Source organism: Procambarus clarkii, chromosome 21, assembly GCF_040958095.1.
Source record: "Procambarus clarkii isolate CNS0578487 chromosome 21, FALCON_Pclarkii_2.0, whole genome shotgun sequence".
Taxonomy (NCBI): domain Eukaryota; kingdom Metazoa; phylum Arthropoda; class Malacostraca; order Decapoda; family Cambaridae; genus Procambarus; species Procambarus clarkii.
In genome coordinates, this window is record NC_091170.1 from 39,123,963 (window position 1) to 39,148,665 (window position 24,703).

At 48.6% G+C, this 24,703-nt stretch overlaps 2 protein-coding genes across 2 annotated transcripts; both read right to left on the reverse strand.

Moving 5' to 3' along the window:
* Nucleotides 1-5,514: 5,514 nt before the first annotated feature.
* On the reverse strand, nucleotides 5,515-6,933 carry LOC138367287 (filaggrin-2-like). Its single transcript, XM_069328707.1, has one exon. The coding sequence runs from the start codon at nucleotides 6,931-6,933 to the stop codon at nucleotides 5,515-5,517; it is 1,419 nt and encodes a 472-aa protein (XP_069184808.1).
* Nucleotides 6,934-12,094: 5,161 nt separating this feature from the next.
* LOC138367288 (fap1 adhesin-like) lies at nucleotides 12,095-21,695 on the reverse strand. The gene is made up of 3 exons (XM_069328708.1): nucleotides 21,680-21,695; nucleotides 15,604-16,448; nucleotides 12,095-12,187 (listed from the first exon to the last, which is right to left on the reverse strand). Exons 1-3 carry the CDS (start codon nucleotides 21,693-21,695, stop codon nucleotides 12,095-12,097), a joined length of 954 nt encoding a protein of 317 aa, XP_069184809.1.
* Nucleotides 21,696-24,703: the final 3,008 nt, after the last annotated feature.

Here is a 24,703-nt window from a genome sequence, read left to right on the forward strand (position 1 = left end):
CAGGGGAATTGACAAAGTGGAAATAGATGAAATGTTCACACGTAATAATAACAGAACGAGGGGACATGGGTGGAAACTGGAAACTCAGATGAGTCACAGAGATGTTAGGAAGTTTTCTTTTAGCGTGAGAGTAGTAGAAAAATGGAATGCACTTGGGGAACAGGTTGTGGAAGCAAATACTATTCATACTTTTAAAACTAGGTATGATAGGGAAATGGGACAGGAGTCATTGCTGTAAACAACCGATAGCTAGAAAGGCGGGATCCAAGAGTCAATGCTCGATCCTGCAAGCACATATAGGTGAGTACATATAGGGGAGTACACACACACACACACACACACACACACACACACACACACACACACACACACACAGAAAGAGAGAGAAAGAGAGAAAGAGAAAGAAAGAGAAAGCAAGAAAGAGAAAGAAAGAAAGAAAGAGAAAGAAAGAGAAAGAGAAAGAAAAAGAGAAAGAAAGAAAGAGAAAGAAAGAAAGAGAAAGAGAAAGAAAGAGAAAGAGAAAAAGAGAAAGAGAAAGAAAGAGAAAGAGAAAGAAAGAGAAAGAGAAAGAGAAAGAAAGAGAAAGAGAAAGAAAGAGAAAGAGAAAGAAAGAGAAAGAGAAAGAAAAAGAGAGAAAGAAAAAGAGAGAAAGAAAAAGAGAAAGAAAAAGAGAGAAAGAAAAAGAGAGAGAAAGACAGAGAGAAAGACAGAGAGAAAGACAGAGAGAAAGACAGAGAGAAAGACAGAGAGAAAGACAGACAGACAGACAGACAGACAGACAAAGCCAGCAAGACATACACAACAGCAGCAACATGGCACAAGAAGTAGCCAGCGGGCGGGCGGGCATTGTGGCCCCCGAGGAGGAGGAGAGAGGGAGCCCCACCCCAACCCTCCATGATTACCAGAAATGCTGATGGCTAAAATCTTGCCTTCATTGTTGTGTGTGGATTGAAAATTCAGGGGCGGCTTTGTTGGTCGCCACATATAAATTGAGCAAGAATGAGGAGCTCCTGATTGAATTTCGGGAGATAAAGAGGCGAGCGTTTGAGCGGCTCAAGAGTGCGCTTCCCCCCTCTTCTTCCACCTCCTCTTCCTCTTGCCCTTCCTTACCCCCTCCTACTCCCTTCCCTTGCCCCCCCACCCCACCCCCGTCTCTTCCTCCGGCAGCGTCTCAAGGCGAGTATTGCTCGAGGTCTCCAGTATTGGGTCATATGTATTACAATAAGGTAATGAAATTCCCGCGCAATCGCTAAGAGACGCGAGCAACATCAAATCGCAATAAAGTTGGTGTCTTTTGCACGATCTGGGGTGACGCGGCTGGCGGCGGTCCGACCCCTTCCCCCCTCTCACACACTCCCAAATATCATCGAGTTTCGTCTTGCAAGACCTTAAGAGTAATGTCTGGCACCGTCGCTGACTTGCGTGTCTTGGGCAGCCATACTTAGCCACCCTCACGCAAACGACGTCGATACGAGAGTCGATCTCGACGCACGCAATAATCCAGTGGGGAAGGTTGAGAGACAGAAGGAGAGAGAGAGAGAGAGAGAATTGGTAAAAAACAAAAGGGGGGAAACTCCAGCGAAGCCCTGTGGAGAATTCCTACAACTGGCCCCGACTTTTATTTACGCCCCGATCTGTCGTGACGTGGCGCGCGGTGATTGGTCGCCGGGAGTATGTGGCGACAAATGATTGGATAAGTGCGCTATTACGTCGGCCATAACCGCTGGAGAAATCTACATAATAAAACGCTCAAGCCTCAACTGGATGGAAGGTAGGCAGTAATCAGCTAAAATTAGCATTTGAATCGGCGGAGAAATTCACACACTGTTAAACAAGAAGAGGTGATTCCGAAGTGGCGGCCGCCCGCCCGAGGACGGCCCGGGGAAATAATTACTGGAGCCACCCGACCCAAGAGCAATTATTCTTGGTCAGTCGGTATTATTTCAAGGTCCACCTCCACCTGCCTCCCTGCCCGCCCACCCCCTGGCTGCCACTCCACGCCCACATAAGGTCATTATTTGTATTACTATTACTATTAGTAGTAGTAGTATTATCAGTGTTGCCATTATTATCTTTATTATTATTATTATTATTATTATTATTCACGAGGAAATGACACTACCGTTATATATCAATGAAGGGAACTATGAAGGGAAAGTACCAAGCCATTACGGCTATCTAGCACTTGGAAGGGAGCAGGATAAGGATTTGGGATGGAATGGGAATCTCTCCATTGCTCCAAATCAATTGGAGTAATGCAGAGATTCGAACCCTCGACCTGGGTATTACTAAGCTGCGCACCTTACCCCCCTGGACCACGACTTGGTATAAGATCAACAACTTGGAATTTTACTAACTTACGGGCTATTCATGCCTGTGCCACCTCTTGGGTGGCTTAATCTTTTCAATCATTTCACTGAACCCACAGGAAGTTTGGAGGCCTCTACTGAAGCCAATCGAGGGAGGGAAGGATGGGGAGAGAGAGAGCGCAAATAAGAGAGACAGAGAGAGAGAGAAAGAGAGAATATAAACTGTTCTGAAATACCTGTTCTTCATACCTCAGGAGTGCTAAGCTGTCCACAAACAGTGGTCGATTTCCTGCAAAATCCCAACCGGATGAACTTATATCCTAGAGTAATAATCTAAGATGAGGTCTGATAAAGACCTTTTGTGCCCTCTGTAATGCTTTTTGCGCTACCGCTCACAGGATGAGTATCGGGTGCACAATAAACTAGCTGCCTCCGGCGGCAACAATCAAAATCCTGGAGACCTCTGGCAAGGTGTTGTTCTGGGAACCTGTTAAATGCTAGACATAACATATCAACAATCGTTGTTGATGCAGTTCAGTTTCCACACACACTGCTTGATGGGGTTCTGGGAGTTCTTCTACTCCCCAAGCCCGGCCCGAGGCCTGGCTTAACCCCACTTCCCCTAGCTGGGGTTCGTCACTATAGCTCTCAAAACCACCGCTAGATGTCCCTAATGGCATATAACCCATCGATACTAGCCCATAGAACCTCAACCTAACCTAACAGGACCTTGTCTAACCTTGCTGAACCTTACAGAACCTCACCTAAGCTAACAGAGCAGAGCAAGCGGGCTGTGGGCTTAGGGAGGGGGGGTGTGAAGCGGGCTTAGGGAGGGGGGGTGTGTGAAGCGGGCTTAGGGGAGGGGGTGTGAAGCGGGCTGGCGGGCTTAGGGGAGGGGGTGTGAAGCGGGCTGGCAGGCTTAGGGAGAGGGTGTGAAGCGGGCTTAGGGGAGGGGGTTTGAAGCGGGCTTAGGGAGGGGTGTGTGAAGCGGGCTTAGGGGAGGGGGGTGTGAAGCGGGCTGGCGGGCTTAGGGAGGGGGTGTGAAGCGGGCTTAGGGTAATTACCCGTCTCACATCAGGGCCAAAACTCTCAACTTTGTTTCACTAATTTGCTACACGCGAATTTCCCTCTTGAAAACTCTCCCTGCCCTCCACTTCCTGCTTATGGCCTTGGCTTTTACCCCTGGCGCTCTTTTACCCCTGGCGCTCTTTTACCATTGGCGTTCTTTTACCCAGGGCGTTCTTTAACCTCCTGGCGTTCTTTTACCCCTGGCGTTCTTTTACCCCTGGCGTTCTTTTACCCCTGGCGTTCTTTTACCCCTGGCGTTCTTTTACCCCTGGCGTTCTTTTACCCCTGGCGTTCTTTTACCCCTGGCGTTCTTTCACCCCTGGCGTTCTTTCACCCCTGGCGTTCTTTTACCCCTGGCGTTCTTTAACCCCTGGCGTTCATTTACCCCTGGCGTTCTTTTACCCCTGGCGTTCTTTCACCCCTGGCGTTCTTTCACCCCTGGCGTTCTTTTACCTCTGGCGTTCTTTTACCTCTGGCGTTCTTTTACCTCTGGCGTTCTTTTACCCCTGGCGTTCTTTCACCCCTGGCGTTCTTTTACCCCTAGCGTTCTTTTACCTCTGGCGTTCTTTTACCCCTGGCGTTCTTTTACCCCTGGCGTTCTTTTACCCCTAGCGTTCTTTTACCCCTAGCGTTCTTTTACCCCTGGCGTTCTTTTACCCCTGGCGTTCTTTTATGGAACAGCTCTCTCAACGGGTAGCGGTGAAGAACACCTTTTCCTATCTTATCAAAGCAAAAGATAAGTTAGCAAGACTATAATGTTCCATTTCAAATTGCCATGTTCGACAGAACTAAACATTAGTTCCCAACACACGTGGACGGTCGAGCGACGGCCTCGCATCTTGCAGGTCGGCGTTCAATCCCCGACCGTCCAAGTGGTTGGGCACCATTCCTTTGCCCCGTCCCATCCCAAATCCGTATCCTAACCCCCTTTCAAGTGTTATATAGTCGTAATGGCTTGGCGCTTTCTCCCCCTGATAGTTCCCTTCCCTTCCTAACACACGTGGGAATGTATGTATTAATGTATGTATTAGTGATAATGTATGATTAGCTTCCCCTGGTAGTGTGGTTCATGGTGTCTCCAGATTACATCTTTGACTCCTTGTTCTGCTGTTCCTAGCTATGAACAATGCTGTTCATACGTTCATAGCTTTGAACAATGTTGCTTTGTCTACCCTATCAATTTCCCTTAGAATCTTATATGTTATCACATCCCCTCTCTCTCTCTCTCTCTCCTTTCCTCCAGTGGTGGCCAGGGCCAGTTCTTCCCCTCAGTCTTTCCTCATAGCTTAAGCCCTTCAACTCAGGAACAAGTCGTGTTGTATATCTCTGGACTTTTTGTAGTGTCTCCTTGTCCTTAGAAAACACCGACCTTATCTAACCTTAGTATGGTAAGATAAGCATCTTATTGCTTCGTAATTACAATTATTACTTAATCTATTATAGGTATAGGTTAAGTAATAATTGAAATTATGAAGCAATAAGATGCTTATCTTAACATACTAAGATGGTTAGGTAAGGTCGGTGTTTTCTATGAAGCTTTTCAAGGTAAACTAAAATATTCACAATAAATTAGTATATCACATATGAACGTATTTAATAAGTCAATATTGACTATAAGAAAGTGCGAGAACGGGTTGATTCAAGAGTGGGTCTCACCTTCACTATATATATAGAGCCTGGAAAGCCCCTTTGGTCATGTTACTTAAGGATAAGTGGATGTTGGCCAGTATACCACATGCTGTTGTTGTTATTCTACTGATGTGGGCTTCTGGCATCAGATGTCCACTCCCAGGTCTTTCTGCTTTTTTAAATGAGGACTCTGTCTTCCAATCCTCATCCTGTATTGCCGCACTGGCCTTCGCACTCTTGCTCCAATCCTCATAACTTTGTGTTTGGCTGGATTAAACTCTAACAGCCCTTTTTCAGACCACTTCTGGAGTATGTCCAAATCCATTTGCAGTGCCTCACGATCTATTGAGAGAGAGAGACAGAGAGAGAGAGACAGAGAGAGAGAGAGAGACTGTATACGTGTATATGACACACACACGTACATACAATTTCACACAAATATGACAGCTAAACTAAGGGTTACACATGAAATTGGGCTAAGATGCACAAGTACACACGCTATCCCGAGTTAGTAAAAATACGTGTGCACACGAGAGTGAGCAGTGTGCACACGAGAGTGAGCAGTGTGCACACGGTAGTGAGCAGTGTGCACACGGTAGTGAGCAGTGTGCACACGGTAGTGAGCAGTGTGCACACGGTAGTGAGCAGTGTGCACACGGTAGTGAGCAGTGTGCACACGAGAGTGAGCAGTGTGCACACGGTAGTGAGCAGTGTGCACACGGTAGTGAGCAGTGTGCACACGGTAGTGAGCAGTGTGCACACGGTAGTGAGCAGTGTGCACACGAGAGTGAGCAGTGTGCACACGGTAGTGAGCAGTGTGCACACGGTAGTGACCAGAGTGCACACGGGAGTGACCAGAGTGCACACGGTAGTGACCAGAGTGCACACGGGAGTGACCAGAGTGCACACGGGAGTGACCAGAGTGCACACGGGGGCGACCAGAGTGCACACGGGAGTGACCAGAGTGCACACGGGGGCGACCAGAGTGCACACGGTAGTGACCAGAGTGCACACGGTAGTGACCAGAGTGCACACGGTAGTGACCAGAGTGCACACGGGAGTGACCAGAGTGCACACGGGAGTGACCAGAGTGCACACGGGAGTGACCAGAGTGCACACGGTAGTGACCAGAGTGCACACGGTAGTGACCAGAGTGCACACGGTAGTGACCAGAGTGCACACGGGAGTGACCAGAGTGCACACGGGAGTGACCAGAGTGCACACGGGAGTGACCAGAGTGCACACGGGAGTGACCAGAGTGCACACGGGAGTGACCAGAGTGCACACGGGAGTGACCAGAGTGCACACGGGAGTGACCAGAGTGCACACGGGAGTGACCAGAGTGCACACGGTAGTGACCAGAGTGCACACGGTAGTGACCAGAGTGCACACGGTAGTGACCAGAGTGCACACGGGAGTGACCAGAGTGCACACGGGAGTGACCAGAGTGCACACGGGAGTGACCAGAATGCACACGGGAGTGACCAGAGTGCACACGGTAGTGACCAGAGTGCACACGGTAGTGACCAGAGTGCACACGGGAGTGACCAGAGTGCACACGGGAGTGACCAGTGTGCACACGGGAGTGACCAGAGTGCACACGGGAGTGACCAGAGTGCACACGGGAGTGACCAGAGTGCACACGGGGGCGACCAGAGTGCACACGGTAGTGAGCAGTGCGCACACGGGAGTGACCAGAGTGCACACGGGAGTGACCAGAGTGCACACGGTAGTGAGCAGTGCGCACACGGGAGTGACCAGAGTGCACACGGGAGTGACCAGAGTGCACACGGGAGTGACCAGAGTGCACACGGTAGTGAGCAGTGCGCACACGGGAGTGACCAGAGTGCACACGGGAGTGACCAGAGTGCACACGGGAGTGACCAGAGTGCACACGGGGGCGAGCAGTGAGAGTACACAAGAGCATAACGGTGAGACAAGTGCCTTAATCACATGAGAGCTCGTAATTCGCATTGACGAGTTAAGCTGATGAAGGGGGGGCATGGGGCAACGAAGGAGGGGAGGAGAGAAGAGAGGGGGAGAGGAGGGAGGGGAGATGTGGGGGGGGAAGGAGGGGTGAGAGGAGAGGAGCAGAGGAAAGGAGGGGATGTGTGGGGAAAGGGGAGGCGTGCAAAGATGATGAGAGAATTGTAGAAGAGAGGATATAGGAGGAGGAGACGAATAGAGAGGAGAGGAGAGAAGGGAGGGGAGTAGAGGAGTGTGTGGAAGACACGAGAGGAGAGTGTGGAGAGAGAGAGAGAGAGAGAGAGAGAGAGAGAGAGAGAGAGAGAGAGAGAGAGAGAGAGAGAGAGAGAGAGAGAGAGAGACAGAGACAGAGACAGAGACAGAGACAGAGACAGAGACAGAGAGAGAGAGAGAGAGAGAGAGAGAGAGAGAATGGTTGTAATTAGGAAGGAAATTTATTACACAGAAAAAAATAAAGTATGTGATAAAAGAGGAATAGGAAGGAGAGGAGCACGAAAGTGGATGAGGAAATAGAGGTAATAAGGAAAAAAGGAACAGAAAAGGCGATAAAACAATAGGATGCCACCTACTAGTGCTCACCTACCAGTGACTATGTACAAGATGATGTTTCTTATAACTCGAGTTGACGTTTCGAGTTCTTTATCGTATCATGAAGCTGTGGATGGAGGTGGCTTCCAAGACTTCTTCCTTCAGTGTATGCCACGTGTGTTGACCACCTGTGTCGACCCCCCTGTGTCGACCCCCCTGTGTTGACCACCCTGTGTTGACCCCCCTGTGTTGACCCCCCTGTACTCACCTCAGCTATTTGTACTCGCCTATTTGTGCTTGCGGGGGTTGAGCTTTGGCTCTTTGGTCCCGCCTCTCAACTGTCAATCAACTGGTGTACAGATTCCTGAGTCTACTGGGCTCTATCATATCTACATTTAAAACTGTGTATGGAGTCAGCCTCCACCACATCACTGCCTAATGCATTCCATCCGTTAACTACTCTGACACTGAAAAAGTTCCTTCTAACGTCTCTGTGGCCCATGTGGGTACTCAGTTTCCACCTGTGTCCGCTTGTTCGCGTCCCACCAGTGTTGAATAGTTTATCCTTGTTTACCCGGTCGATTCCTCTGAGGATTTTGTAGGTTGTGATCATGTCTCCCCTTACTCTTCTGTCTTCCAGTGTCGTAAGGTGCATTTCCCGCAGCCTTTCCTCGTAACTCATGCCTCTTAGTTCCGGGACTAGTCTAGTGGCATACCTTTGGACTTTTTCCAGCTTCGTCTTGTGCTTGACAAGGTACGGGCTCCATGCTGGGGCCGCATACTCCAGGATTGGTCTTACATATGTGGTGTACAAGATTCTGAATGATTCCTTACACAGGTTCCTGAACGCTGTTCTGATGTTAGCCAGCCTCGCATATGCCGCAGACGTTATTCTTTTTATGTGGGCTTCAGGAGACAGGTTTGGTGTGATATCAACTCCTAGATCTTTCTCTCTGTTCGTTTCATTAAGTACTTCATCTCCTATTCTGTATCCTGTGTTTGGCTTCCTATTTCCACCACCTAGTTTCATTACTTTGCATTTACTCGGGTTGAACTTCAACAGCCATTTGTTGGACCATTCACTCAGTCTGTCTAGGTCATCTTGTAGCCTCCTACTATCGTCCTCAGTTTCAATCCTCCTCATAATTTTTGCATCATCGGCAAACAATGAGAGAAACGATTCTATACCCTCTGGAAGATCATTTACATATATCAGAAACAGTATAGGTCCAAGGACTGACCCCTGCGGTACTCCACTCGTAACGTCTCGCCAATCTGAGACCTCACCCCTCACACTGACTCGTTGTCTCCTGTTACTTAGGTACTCCTGTATCCAACGGAGTACCTTCCCTTTCACTCCAGCCTGCATCTCCAGTTTTTTCACTAGCCTCTTGTGTGGCACTGTGTCAAAGGCTTTCTGACAATCCAAAAATATGCAGTCTGCCCACCCTTCTCTTTCTTGCCTTATTTTTGTTGCCTGGTCGTAGAATTCAAGTAACCCTGTGAGGCAGGACCTGCCATCCCTGAATCCATGTTGATGCTGTGTTACAAAGTTCTTTCGCTCCAGGTGCTCCACTAGCTTTCTTCGCACAATCTTCTCCATCATCTTGCATGGTGTGCAGGTTAGGGACACTGGTCTGTAATTCAGTGCCTCCTGTCTATCCCCTTTCTTGTATATCGGGACTACGTTAGCTGCTTTCCAAATTTCTGGCAGTTCCCCTGTTGCCAGTGATTTGTTATACACCATGGAGAGCGGGAGGCACAGTTCTTCTGCTCCTTCCTTTAGTATCCAAGGGGAGATTCCATCTGGACCTATAGCCTTTGTCACATCCAATTCTAGTAAACACTTCCTTACTTCCCCGCTGGTAATGTCAAACTCTTCCAGTGGTTCCTGGTGTTGACCCCCCTGTGTTGACCCCCCTGTGTTGACCCCCCCTGTGTTGACCCCCCTGTGTTGACCACCCTGTGTTGACCCACCTGTATTGACCCACCTGTGTTGACCCACCTGTGTTGACCCCCGTGTTGACCCCGTGTTGACCACCTGGGTTGACCACCTGTGTTGACCACCCTGTGTTGACCCCCCTGTGTTGACCCCCCTGTGTTGACCCCCCTGTGTTGACCACCCTGTGTTGACCCACCTGTATTGACCACCCTGTGTTGACCACTTGTATTGACCACCTGTGTTGACCCCCTGTGTTGACCACCTGTACAGGCTGCCGGCACATCTCGGTATTTCTTGACTCTTTGGCGTTTTCAGGTGGAGATAGAGAGGGAGGGAAGAGGAGGCGAGGGCTGACATGAAAAACAAGGAACAAAAGAGGTGAAAACTACAGCAAAAGGAAAGTAGAATTATGAGAAAAAACTGGAAGGGAAAAAACCCCCTCTCCTACCCCGCTTAATTCTCCCTCTCCTTCCTACTCTTCTCCCTCCCTCCCTCCTATTCCTTCCCCCCCTCCCCCCCCCCAGAACACAAGACGCCGGTGTCATTATCCCTAAATGATAATCACATCATTTAATTAGATATTACGGCATGCAAATCTAGGTCGGGGAAACAATTAACGTTTTGATGGCCCGTCCTAAATTAAGGCAGGCGGGTAATGGAGAGAGGGGAGGTGACTCTAGTTTGTCCTGGGGGGGGGAGGGGGGGGCTACACAGAGGTGATGAGTAGCTGTGGAGTGCGTTGGTGCAGGGGTGGGGGGGGGAGAGGGAGGGGGGGGGAGAGGGAGGGGGGAGGGGGGAGAGGGAAGGGGGGGGGAGGGGGGGGAGAGGGAAGGGGGGGAGAGGGAAGGGGGGGTAGAGGGAAGGGGGGTAGAGGGAGGGGGGGTATTTAGATAGGAACGTGAGGTGTGTTGAGGAGGAGAGTTACGCATTAGGGTGGGGGTGGGGTGGTGGTGGGGGGGGGGGGGAAGGGGGGGTTGTAATGATGGGAAAGAAAAGTGGTCTGATGATGGGGAAGATGAGTGACAATGAATAAGAAGATCGTGTTGAGGAGAAAATATGGCGGTAAACTAAGAGAAAGGATAGAAGAAGAGGACAAGAATGGTGTGGGAGAGAAAAAAGTGGAATAGGAGTAGCTATAACAAAGTAAAAAATTATAATTTATTGAGAAAGTAATGAGTAAAGAAATGGAATGGTGAGTGAGAGGGATGTGGGATGGGGAGCGGGAAGCGTAATGGGAAGTACGAGGGGAAATCAAAACATTAAGTTGTTTACATACTTGTAAATATGGTAAAAAAAAAAAAGTGGTGTGAGGGGGAAGCCTAGGTGCAGGAGATGGAGCGGTTCCGCGTGCGTCCGTCTCGCCTTCAAATGCACATTATTCTCAACACTTTCTAGTGGGCAATATTAATTTGCCTTGGGGTGAGGAGTGAGGGGCGGAGGAGGTCCATACACCACTGCAGTACAGGAAGTGAGGCTAGGGCCATACACCACCTTCAGAACCGTACATAAAAGATGAACTTTTGTTGCGCAAAACACCGATGATTCTTTTTTTCCTTTTTATTAAAACTGTTGTTCCGATGGCCGAGTTTGTTGGGGTTGTAATACTTCCAGCTTAGGTGCTGGTCATCCAGCCCCGATCTCTTGATGTGCCACTCCGTCAAAAATGCAACCTTCTAACCAAACCAGAAACATACGAACACACATCACCCGCCTAACGTATCGAGTCCGGTGCACAGAAAGCGTGGATATTTATGAGTCGTGACTTTTCGCAGAAGATTCTAGTTGTAACGTTGGTTATCAAAACGTGCAAAACGCGACCTATTAGTTGAGAGAACGACTTACTCCTTATGAGTGTCTCGTTAATTATTACTCCCGGGAAAATTGGTCCCCACCTGGCCTTACAAGTCGTCTTAATATTCACTAAAAGTCTATTGGCTAAAAAATTATTAGTAAGGTTGATTTCATTTTGCATTTATTAAAGTGCTGTTAAGACTGTTATTGTCTTTACTTGTGATATATAAAGTTGTGCTGTCAGTCGACAGTAAGCTTTTAATAAATGCCCAGACTTTTCAACTACCATTTATGGAGAGTAGGAAGAGAAGAGGTCCAAGAATTGACCTCCGAGGCACTCCAGTGTTACAGCTTTGGGATGGGTGAGATCATGTTACTGAAGCATACTCAGTGACTTCTCTTCTTAAGCATTTCTCAAACAAGCCTACGACGCTGTTCTTGTTTTATAGTACCTAATGGTACTATAAAGCTTGATCGAATGACTGACGCGGTCGAACTTAGATTTGGAAAGACGGCTGTTGTCAGTTCATTGTAAATAAAATTATTGGAAATATCCTTACAGTGAAGTTTCTGTAACTTTTCAACTGCCATATTATACATATGACCATAACCTTTTGGTATTTAATTCACCAACAAATGTATTGTAGACAACTTTCCTCATTATTTTACTGCTGAAAGGACCGATGCTGGTCAATAATTGAATATTTGTTTTGGTTCTCAATTCATGTATACAGACGTAATTTTTTGCAACATTGTGTACATCAAGAAACTTGCTTCGTGTCACTGACATGTTACAGAGGAAAGTTATGTATACTTCTGTCATCATTACATTTAATAACTGCTAAACATATGTTGTTATAGTTAAGGGCTGCTCTTCTTTAGAGACCAGAAGATCTTGATGATTGCATATGCAATCATTAAGATCTTCGGGTCTCTAAAGAAGAAGAAGAAGAAGATCTTAATGATTGCATATGGTTAGCAATGGGTAAAGTGCATGTTTTATGCTATGATGGGGGAGGTCAGGTCATGACCTTTCTCGTGCCAACAAAATTATATAAAAAAGAAATCTTGTGTTGATCCCAATCTCCTCACACATCCCCAGGAAGTAGCCCGTAGCAGTTGTCTAACTCTTAGGTACCTATTTACTGGTAGGTGAACCGGGGGCATCAGGGTGAAAGAAACTGCCAATTTCTTTCTGCCTCTGCCGGGGATTGAGCCCGGCCCCTTACGGCTACGACCCCAGAGTGCTGTCCACAGTCGCGAAGCCCTATTTCCTGTGTATGTGTGTGTGTGTGTGTGTGTGTGTGTGTGTGTGTGTGTGTGTGTGTGTGTGTGTGTGTGTGTGTGTGTGTGTGTGTGTGTGTACTCACCTAGTTGTACTCACCTAGTTGTGTTTGCGGGGGTTGAGCTCTGGCTCTTTGGTCCCGCCTCTCAACCGTCAATCAACAGGTGTACAGATTCCTGAGCCTATCGGGCTCTGTCATATCTACATTTGAAACTGTGTATGGAGTCAGCCTCCACCACATCACCCCCTAATGCATTCCATTTGTCAACCACTCTGACACTAAAAAAGTTCTTTCTAATATCTCTGTGGCTCATTTGGGCACTCAGTTTCCACCTGTGTCCCCTTGTGCGTGTTCCCCTTGTGTTAAATAGACTGTCTTTATCTACCCTATCAATTCCCTTCAAAATCTTGAATGTGGTGATCATGTCCCCCCTAACTCTTCTGTCTTCCAGCGAAGTGAGGTTTAATTCCCGTAGTCTCTCCTCGTAGCTCATACCTCTCAGCTCGGATACTAGTCTGGTGGCAAACCTTTGAACCTTTTCCAGTTTAGTCTTATCCTTGACTAGATATGGACTCCATGCTGGGGGTGCATGCTCCAGGATTGGCCTGACATATGTGGTATACAAAGTTCTGAATGATTCTTTACACAAGTTTCTGAATGCCGTTCGTATGCTGGCCAGCCTGGCATATGCCGCTGATGTTATCCGCTTGATATGTGCTGCAGGAGACAGGTCTGGCGTGATATCAATTCTTTCGGCCCGCCTCTCAACTGTCAATCAACTGAGGTACAGGTTCCTGAGCCTAATGGTTTCTATCATATCTACACTTGAAACTGTGTATGGAGTCAGCCTCCACTACATCACTGTCTAATGCATTCCATCTGTTAACTACTCTTACACTGAAAAGGTTCTATCTACCATCCCTGTGACTTATTTGGGTACTCAGTTTCAACTTGAGTCTCCTTGCTCGTGTTCCACCCGTGTTTAACAATTTATTTTTATCTATCCTGTCGATTCCTCAGAGAATTTTGTAGGTAGTGATCATGCTTTCCCAAGCTCTCCTCTCTTCCAGCGACGTGAGGTGCATTTCACACAACCTTTCTTCCTAACTCATGCCTCATGTGTGTGTGTGTGTGTGTGTGTGTGTGTGTGTGTGTGTGTGTGTGTGTGTGTGTGTGTGTGTGTGTGTGTGTGTGTGTGTGTGTGTGTGTGTGTGTGTGTGTGTGTCTGTGTTTGTGTTAGTGTGAGTGCGCGTGATTTGCGTGTGCGTGAGCAAGCGTACGCGCGTTCATAAAACACTCACCCCCCAACCGTCCAAGTGGTTGGGCACCATTCCTTTTCCCCGTCCCATCCCAAATCCTTACCTCCTGACCTCTTCCCAGTGCTATATATTCGTAATGACTTGGCGCTTTCCCCTTGATAATTCCCCCTCCCTTTCCCCCCCCACCCCCGGAGCGATGACTCCAGCTCCAGAAATCAACACAATACGAGGAACTAATGGCAGAAACAGCCTTCCATTATCTGACGGACGAATGATCCGGGCTACAAACTCGCCCATTACCATACTAAATTGTCAAGAGGCAATTATGGGGGGCCCGGGCAGCGTTACCAGACACCGCGGACGACCTCCGACCCTCTCAGTAATCACTACTTGTACCACGAAAATCATCCCTGGCGATGGTAATAATTTGTGTTTTATCTTGCACGGGGGGGGGGGGTATGTGAGAGAGTGAGAGAGACAGAGAGAGAGACAGAGAGAGAGAGAGAGAGAGAGAGAGAGAGAGAGAGAGAGCCAGAGAGAGAGCCAGAGAGAGAGCCAGAGAGAGAGAGAGAGAGAGAGAGAGAGAGAGAGAGAGAGAGAGAGAGAGAGAGAGAGAGAGAGAGAGAGAGAGAGAGAGAGAGACAGAGACAGAGACAGAGACAGAGACAGAGACAGAGACAGAGACAGAGAGAGAGAGAGAGAGAGAGAGACAGAGAGACAGAGAGACAGAGAGAGAGAGAATGGGGAGGGAACTGTCGGGGGAAAGCTCCAAGCCGCCACCACCACGACTAATATAGCACTTGGGAAGGGATCAGGATAAGGATTTGGGATGTGACGGGAGGGAAGGAATGTTGCCCAACCACTTGTAGGCACGGTCGGGGATTGAACGCAGACCTGCACGAAGCGAGACCAGGGCCGCTTGGGCTGGACATCGTCCAGCCCAAGTGGTTGGTCAAAGAAGGAATCAAACTCAAAGGGCCGAATACAAACTGGCTTTTGAGCAGGTTGAAACGAGTTGACGGATGTAGGGAATGGAGTAGAGGGGGGAGGGGGGTTGAAATAGCGAAGGGGGAGGGGGAGCATGGGGTGTTATAGGGTTGAGGGAGGGAGGAGATAGTGGGGGAGGGAGGTAATCCCAAATCAACAAATTATTCCCTCCCAATTATCGTAGAATCCCGTATAAAATCGACTCTCGAGAAATAATAAACGAGAAGGGGCGAGGAGGAGGAGGAGGCTAATAATTCTCTCTCTCAGCACAGTGGTATTGCAATCAGATTGGTTGTTAAATGCTCAATTAGAGCCCCTCAGTTTTCCGTCGCAGCTTTACGCCCCGCACAGTGTGCCAGGGCGGACACTAGGGGTCAACCCCCCCTCTCCACCCACCCCGAGTCACAATAACGTGGCTCAGGAGCTGACGCCCAACCCAAACATGTGAAAATGATGACTCGACGACGTTTCGGTCTCTCGTGGACCATGAGCAGGACTCTATAATGATCCAGGACGAAACGTCGTCGTCTCGTCTGGTAGTGTCTGTCTTATTAAAAAAAACAGAGATTCGTGAAAGGGATCCATTACACACCTGCAGATGTGTATGATATTTGGACGGTTTCTTTCTGAAGATCTCCTCACACACTCTCTGGCTCACACACTCTCACACACTATCTCTCACTCACACTCACACACTCTCACATTCACACTCACACCCCCACACACTCACACACTCTCGCTCACACGCACTGTCACACACACACACACACACACACACACACTGTCACACACACACACACTGTCACGCTCACACGCACTGTCACGCTCACACGCACTGTCACGCTCACACGCACTGTCACGCTCACACGCACTGTCACGCTCACACGCACTGTCACGCTCACACGCACTGTCACGCTCACACGCACTGTCACGCTCACACGCACTGTCACGCTCACACGCACTGTCACGCTCACACGCACTGTCACGCTCACACGCACTGTCACGCTCACACGCACTGTCACGCTCACACGCACTGTCACGCTCACACGCACTGTCACGCTCACACGCACTGTCACGCTCACACGCACTGTCACGCTCACACGCACTGTCACGCTCACACGCACTGTCACGCTCACACGCACTGTCACGCTCACACGCACTGTCACGCTCACACGCACTGTCACGCTCACACGCACTGTCACGCTCACACGCACTGTCACGCTCACACGCACTGTCACGCTCACACGCACTGTCACGCTCACACGCACTGTCACGCTCACACGCACTGTCACGCTCACACGCACTGTCACGCTCACACGCACTGTCACGCTCACACGCACTGTCACGCTCACACGCACTGTCACGCTCACACGCACTGTCACGCTCACACGCACTGTCACGCTCACACGCACTGTCACGCTCACACGCACTGTCACGCTCACACGCACTGTCACGCTCACACGCACTGTCACACTCACACGCACTGTCACACTCACACGCACTGTCACACTCACACGCACTGTCACACTCACACGCACTGTCACACTCACACGCACTGTCACACTCACACGCACTGTCACACTCACACGCACTGTCACACTCACACGCACTGTCACACTCACACGCACTGTCACACTCACACGCACTGTCACACTCACACGCACTGTCACACTCACACGCACTGTCACACTCACACGCACTGTCTCTGTCTCTGTCTCTGTCTCTGTCTCTCTCTCTCTCTCTCTCTCTCTCTCTCTCTCTCTCTCTCTCTCTCTCTCTCTCTCTCTCTCTCTCTCTCTCTCTCTCCTGTTCATAATTGACCGTCTTCACGCGGGCAGTAATTGCTCCCTAACACATATCTCATGTTCCTGAAAGCTCTCTCCTCATATTTCCTCCCTCACAACCTCTAACCTAACCTAACCTAACCTAACCTAACCTAGCCTACCTTAACCTTAAATTCCTTTATTTTTCCCCTTAACCCTTACCCACATTCCCTCGCTTCCCCCAACCCCCTCAACCCCTCCCTCTCACTCTACTCTTGACAACTCTCCCCATTCTTTTCCATTTATCCAACTGCTCATTAGCCAACTCTCATGACTCCGCATTATCCATTTCCAAATGGGAAAATGGATAAATGGGGAGTGACTTCCTTTATTGGGGAAGTCCTTTCCCAATAAAGGAAATGGACTTCCTTTATCTAACCTCCCTCACGGCCCCTTAGCTAAGTCATTCCCTTAGCCTCATTCCCTTTATCGAACTCTTCTCCCCACTTATCCAACTCCCTCTCCTCAATCCCTTATCCAACATCCCTCTCCTTCCCTTATCCAACTATCCTGTACCCAATTCTCCCTCACGCCTCTTATTAAAGTTTATTCAGGCCCTTGTACCCAAGTCTCATCTTCCCTATTTCTTACCCAATTACTCCTAATCCATAACACTTGCCCAACTTTCCCTTACCCAAACTAACCTTATCCAAATTCCGTTCACTCCCTCAATCTCCCCCTCTTACTCTCCCCCTCCCCTCCCTTACTCACATCCCCTCCCCAATTCTTGCACAATTCCATTCAGTCTTTCCCTTAATTTAATCCTTACCCTAAACCCTCCTTGCCCCTCTCTCTCCCCATTCCACTCGTCCCCCCCCCTGCTTCCCCCTCTTATCATCCACTTTCCCGTTTCCTTTATCTCTGCAATCTAGGACTTGAGGGGAAACCAGAGTTGATGATATAATTGCATAATGCTCTATAATTCCCTGCGTCTGACATCCATATACATGAGGCCAGGAGGAGGAGGATGGCGCAGGGGTAGGAGAAGGCACTCATTGGTCACCATGCTGGGGGGGGGTCATGGTGCCCCACAAGTCACCATACAGGAGGTGGTCATGGTGCTCCACAAGTCACCATGCAGGGGTGGTCATGGTGCCTCACAAGTCACCATGCAGGGGTGGTCATGGTGCCCCACAAGTCACCATGCAGGGGTGGTCATGGTGCTCCACAAGTCACCATGCAGGGGTGGTCATGGTGCCTCACAAGTTACCATGCAGGGGTGGTCATGGTGCCTCACAAGTCACCATTCAGGGGGTAGTCATGGTGCCCCACAAGTCACCATGCAGGGATGGTCATGGTGCCTCACAAGTCACCATGCAGGGGGTAGTCATGGTGCCCCACAAGTCACCATGCAGGGGTGGTCATGGTGCTCCACAAGTCACCATGCAGGGGTGGTCATGGTGCCCCACAAGTCACCATGCAGGGGTGGTCATGGTGCCTCACAAGTCACCATGCAGGGGTGGTCATGGTGCCCCACAAGTCACCATGCAGGGGTGGTCATGGTGCCCCACAAGTCACCATGCAGGGGTGGTCATGGTGCCTCACAAGTCACCATGCTGGGGTGGTCATGGTGCCTCACAAGTCACCATGCAGGGGTGGTCATGGTGCCCCACAAGTCACCATGCATGGGTGGTCATGGTGCCCCACAAGTCACCATGCAGGGGTGGTCATGGTGCCTCACAAGTCACCATGCTGGGGTGGTCATGGTGCCTCACAAGTCACCATGCTGGGGTGGTCATGGTGCCTCACAAGTCACCATGCTGGGGTGGTCATGGTGCCTCACAAGTCACCATGCAGGGGTGGTCATGGTGCCCCACAAGTCACCATGCAGGGGTGGTCATGGTGCCTCACAAGTCACCATGCTGGGGTGGTCATGGTGCCTCACAAGTCACCATGCTGGGGTGGTCATGGTGCCTCACAAGTCACCATGCTGGGGTGGTCATGGTGCCTCACAAGTCACCATGCAGGGGTGGTCATGGTGCCCCACAAGTCACCATGCAGGGGTGGTCATGGTGCCCCACAAGTCACCATGCAGGGGTGGTCATGGTGCCCCACAAGTCACCATGCAGGGGTGGTCATGGTGCTCCACAAGTCACCATGCAGGGACTAACAGGTTACAGTAACAAGCTCGTTCAGTGTACACTACAAGCACCTTTAACTACCGGCACAAGAGCATTTTCCACACCATTAACTGCGACACACACACATACATGTGTTGCCAAGAGTCTGGTGTGTATATATGTATTCTGCCATGTATGGATTTATTATTGCTATACACAATGCGAGTGTGGAGATTTACAATCACCACTACAATGCGACCAAAATTGTAGTGGTGATCCAGATTCTCTGTATTCACGGGACTTGGCTGCTTCCCCTCTGAACGCCAGCACCGCCCGGATGTGCAACACTGAAGTGTCCACGTAGGTGTTAGCCAAGGTCGGAACACATGTGAAGCCCCCCCCCCCCCAATAACAACTGTCTACCGTTCTTCCAGGGGGTTCACTGTGATCCCGCGTCTGGGCGACCAACAGGCTCGACGGAGTTGTGGGGACATTAGGTAACGGGGGGCTCTCCCTCTGCTGGACAACCAGCTGTGGTAAGGTGATTCTTCATGATGTCATTGACTTCTCTGTGGCTTGAGTGCCATCCCCTCTGTGCTTTGGCAGTGCAGGCCATACCTTTCAAACACTGCAAATACACCTACATTCGGTGTAAATTAGGACAGTAATTCGTAGGGTCTACTGTGAGAGACGAGTGCTTGGCCTTGCTAATAGGAAGTCACCTTACTATAAATATTATATTTATATAAATATTTATCATATAGTTCACCAAATTTCAGATATTTCATCATTAAATCTCTCTCAACATGTTATTGGCCTGGGGGACTATTCAGGCTTCACGAACAGTTGATACTCATATTCATCAAATCATGTTGAAGTGATTTGATGAAATACCTGTGGTCAATAATACCTGTGGTCAATAATACCGGGAGTGTTGTCAGGTGTTGGGTGCATGTTGGTATCAAGACTGGTCAGTACCTTTAGACACTCGCTGGCTGAATGGTTACAACACCTATATATATATATATATATATATATATATATATATATATATATATATATATATATATATATATATATATATATATATATATATATATATATATATATTGATCCCCCCATCCACCCGAACTTCCTCTTTTTCCTAGAAAACGCTATGCATGCTGGTGGCTTTACAAAAATGTAAAATCAACATAATTTCTATGTACTCTCTTAACCCCCCAATGTACCTTCTTGTATATAAATAAATAAATAAAAACATTAAAAAATTATATGGGGTAAACCTAACACTCTACGGACATCTCCATCCCGATTTAATTGTCCTCCTTTAATCTCAAATGAAGCAAGCACCACGACACACAAAGAGGCAGTGCAAGATTTGCACCAAATAAGCAGATGGAATAAGCAGTAAGCAGGGGAGCAGATGTACACAGCAGGCGATACACTCCTTGCTTATGGACGATATGCGTCACCTGGATGACCCTTGAAACCGGCGCAGGTAAAACAGATTAGTGTCGCCTACCGCCACCACTCCAGCGTCTGTTAGCGAAGGGAGGAGCCTGCCTGCTGCTGCTGGGAGGATGTGTCTGTGGGGAGGGGCTGGGTGCCCCTGAGGAGAAGCCATCCTCATGGGCTATGTCTGTGTCAGAAGCCATGGGCTATGTCTGTGAGTACGTGCTGTGTGTCTGTGGGAAGGGGCTGGGTTGTGTTGTCTGTGGATAAGGAGGTCAGATTGGCTATAAGTCTCTGCTGTTAATCTCCAGTTAAGACAAAGCCCTAGCACCGCCTTGACACCTAGTACCGCCCTGACACCTAGCACCACCCCTGACACCTAGCACCACCCCTGACACCTAGCACCACCCCTGACACCTAGCACCAACCCTGACACCTAGCACCAACCCTGACACCTAGCACCAACCCTGACACCTAGCACCACCCCTGACACCTAGCACCAACCCTGACACCTAGCACCAACCCTGACACCTAGCACCAACCCTGACACCTAGCACCACCCCTGACACCTAGCACCAACCCTGACACCTAGCACCACCCCTGACACCTAGCACCAACCCTGACACCTAGCACCAACCCTGACACCTAGCACCAACCCTGACACCTAGCACCACCCCTGACACCTAGCACCACCCCTGACACCTAGCACCACCCCTGACACCTAGCACCAACCCTGACACCTAGCACCAACCCTGACACCTAGCACCGCCCCTGACACCTATCACCAACCCTGACACTTGTCAGCGTGAGCGCGGTGATAAGTGGCCTAGTAGTCTCAGAAGTGACTCAGTCCTCTAGCCACTCCAACAGCTCTCTGGAGATTCAGAAGAACATGACCAACACACACTTCCAGCATCACGTTCTAGCAAGCACAACATTTGCGAGAAAGAGACAAGAATACGAATCCATATTTTTTTGGGCAACTTCAACAACTCTGAACACAACAGGGTGTCATCACAACAGGCCTACGTTATCAGGAGAAAATTCATAACACCGGAACTTCCCTCCCCACTACAGCACCTCGTGTAAGACACCCACAGCCACCAACGGTTCCATTAGCAGCTCCCAACTGCTCTATCCACCGAAAGCTCCGGTAGCGGCTGCTATCCACCTCCCCATTCAGGCAAGGCCGGTACACCTCTGGGAGTGGAGGTGAGAAGCCGGTGTAATCCCATATTAGCTACACACCCGGAGCCTCGACAGTGGTGGAGATCCAGGAGCAGAGAGAGAGCAAGCGAGGGTGTGGGAGCCGCGACTGCTGTACCACCACTGGTAATGGTCGCGTCCTGGTAATCCAGACGCCCGCCACCGCCTCCCGGAGTCTGTCCAATATGCATTCTGTCTGATGAGACTTCAAAGCCAGACTGAGAACGTGGTAATCATTGCGCCCCGCTCAATACATGCATTTAAGTTAAACGTGTGCGCTTAGGGGCCCCACTCGCCTCGCGCCCGATGCTTGCAGAGTACATTTAGCTGTCGCGCTAACCCGTTTTGTTTACGTTCCCCGCCCGCCATGTTGAGTAGTTCCCGCCAAAACTGAACTATTCCACCCACAGGAGACTTTTTTGGCGGGAATGTGTGTGCTCCTTCGGGGGAAAACAATAAACGTAAAAGAAGAAACGAATTGAATTAAAAACGAATAAATCAAGAATAAATCAAGTTTAACTTTACAAATAAAAACATACCTTACCTTGAGGTGCTTCCGGGGCTTAGCGTCTCCGCGGCCCGGTCGTCGACCAGGCCTCCTGGTTGCTGGACTGATCAACCAGGCTGTTGAACATAATTAGGTTTCATTTGCTGTACGAAGCCACGCTATAAAGAACACACTCTTGGGGTAAGACCTGCTTGTGGTCTTCGCCGCCTTGGCTCCTGAGTGTGTAGCGAGTCCTTCAGCAACTTCAACACCAGGTACCGGCCCCGGAGCTCACTCTGGCACCGTGCACAGAGCTTCTGTGCCAGGTAACTCCACTACGGGCTCACCATAGCCCGTGCTACTTGTAACTTTTGGTTCCCAGTAGCTGACTCTACAAACAACAACAACTCACTCTGGTAGTGAGAGCACTAGTTGCTGCGAGACTCCCGATGACAAAAACAACAAAGACAATATTGATAACAACTAAGGACTGATTACAAAGACAGCAAAGACACACTCAGACCATCCCCCTTGCTCAGATAGTACTTATAGTAACGATCTGGACCATCGTATACATATTTCCGCAATAGACAATTATATAGTAAAATTTAGTACTACTCAATTTGGGCAAACTGGAAAAGGTTTAGTATTTATGTTACAAACAAACCCTAACCTAACCATCCTAGGCTTAATACACGCTGGCTGAGGCCTAATACAATACGCAAATATGATGAATTTAGTCCGTCCTCCTAAAGTTTCCCCAACGTCAAGAAATTGTCGTACTAACGTGTCCTTATTCCTAACCTACCAGAGGACCCAAAACAGAAAACGGGACAGTATGTCAATTTCGCCAGCCGCTACTATTTTCTAGTACGACCCACATTTTTGGCCTTAGGTAGAGTATACGTCAAAATGCGACGTTCTACTAGGAGGTCGACATGCTGTATTAGGAAGTACACTAGACTGATTGATAAAGATTAAGCCACCCAAGAGGTGGCATGGGCATGAATAGCCCGTAAGTGGTACATGGTACACTAGGATATAGGGTACACTAGGGTACCCTACGGGACAGATTGTAGGTACATTATACATTGTACATTAGAGTGTACTGTCTTCACTAGAGGATGGACAACAAAGACAACAAGGACAATATTAACAAGGACAACAATGCCAACAAGACAGACACAGCCGGAAAAGATGTGGAACAGAGCAGACGCCGCATGAAGGATACGGAAAATAATCCAAGAGGGAAAGACAAGGGACAGGAGGCCACGATGAGAGAGGGAAAGACGGCCAATAATGGAATGGAAAGGACATATTGGGATAGGCAAGAACAGGACTAATCTTAATGGAAGTGGAACAGAAGAAATGGCACTGGAGGCCAAACGGAAGGGAGAATAGTGGTAATTACAAGAAATGGAATGGGCAGTGATGGGAAAATATGGGTTCTAGAATAGTGATACCAGACACGAAGATGGAAAGGTGATAATGGGAGATCTATTGAATGCCAGTAATGGGAATTATATGGAAGAGGCAATAATGGGAAATATATGGAAGGATCGTGATGAGAGGTACATGGAAGGGTAGAAATGGAAGCACGATGGAAGAGGTGGGGATGGTAGGAAATATGGGAGCAAGAGCAATTTAAGGAACTAATGGAAGGCTCATAGATGAGAGGCTTCTTGATATATCATGAGGCAGAAGAATAAATGAGGAGAAGGAAGAGGAATAAGGGGTATAGAAGAGAAGAGATGAGGAACAGGAAGAAAGGAGTAAGAGAAGAGTGGAGAAGGGGAGCAAGAGAAGAGTAATTTAAGAGGAGCTAGACAATGAGAAGGAAGAGTCTCCCCCTTCTCACTGTACCTCTCTCCCCTCACTGTATCTCTCTCTCCCCTCACTAAACCTCATTCCTCCCTCCTTCCTCCTCCTCCTGCCCTCACCTCCCCTCTCATGACTCACCTGGTCAAACCCGAGGGGAAATTCGGCCTGATTCCCCTCGCTGGCAGGTTAAATTAAGCCATGTGTCCGCACCTTGTTGGGCGTGGGGGGGCGGTCACCCCCAGGGACCAAGGGCGCCTCTCTCGATTTGGGGTTTTAATACGATTCTTGAAGTGCAGAGCGTCGTGTTCTGCGTTGTTCTGTGTTATTCAGTTGTTCTTTGTTGTTCTGTGTTATTCAGTTGTTCTTTGTTGTTCTGTGTTATTCAGTTGTTCTTTGTTGTTCTGTGTTATTCAGTTGTTCTGCGTTGTTCTGTGTTATTCAGTTGTTCTTTGTTGTTCTGTGTTATTCAGTTGTTCTGCGTTGTTCTGTGTTATTCAGTTGTTCTTTGTTGTTCTGTGTTATTCAGTTGTTCTTTGTTGTTCTGTGTTATTCAGTTGTTCTTTGTTGTTCTGTGTTATTCAGTTGTTCTTTGTTGTTCTGTGTTATTCAGTTGTTCTGCGTTGTTCTGTGTTATTCAGTTGTTCTTTGTTGTTCTGTGTTATTCAGTTGTTCTTTGTTATTTAGTGCTCTGCGTTCTGAACTGTTCTGTGTTCTTTTTATTAATTCGGTGTTTTGTGTTTGTTTTAAATTGTTTTGTGTTCTGTGTTATTCAGTGTTCTATGTTCTTTGTTATTCAGTTTTTCTTGGCCAGGAGAAATGTTCTTTTTACTTGTTATTCAGTGTCAATTGTGTTCATGTTATTCTGTGCCAACAACTTTATGTTTACGTAAAAATTAAAATTTTCACAAAATTTAACATTTAAGAAAAACTTTAAATTTATATAAATACGTGATCAATATAGACTAAACAATATAGTCAAAAATAAACAAAACTGAAACAATATATAATTTATGTATCAGTTCGTTTCGTGACATTCTGTTCCATGTGTCACGCAGCAGTTGTGTCGGTC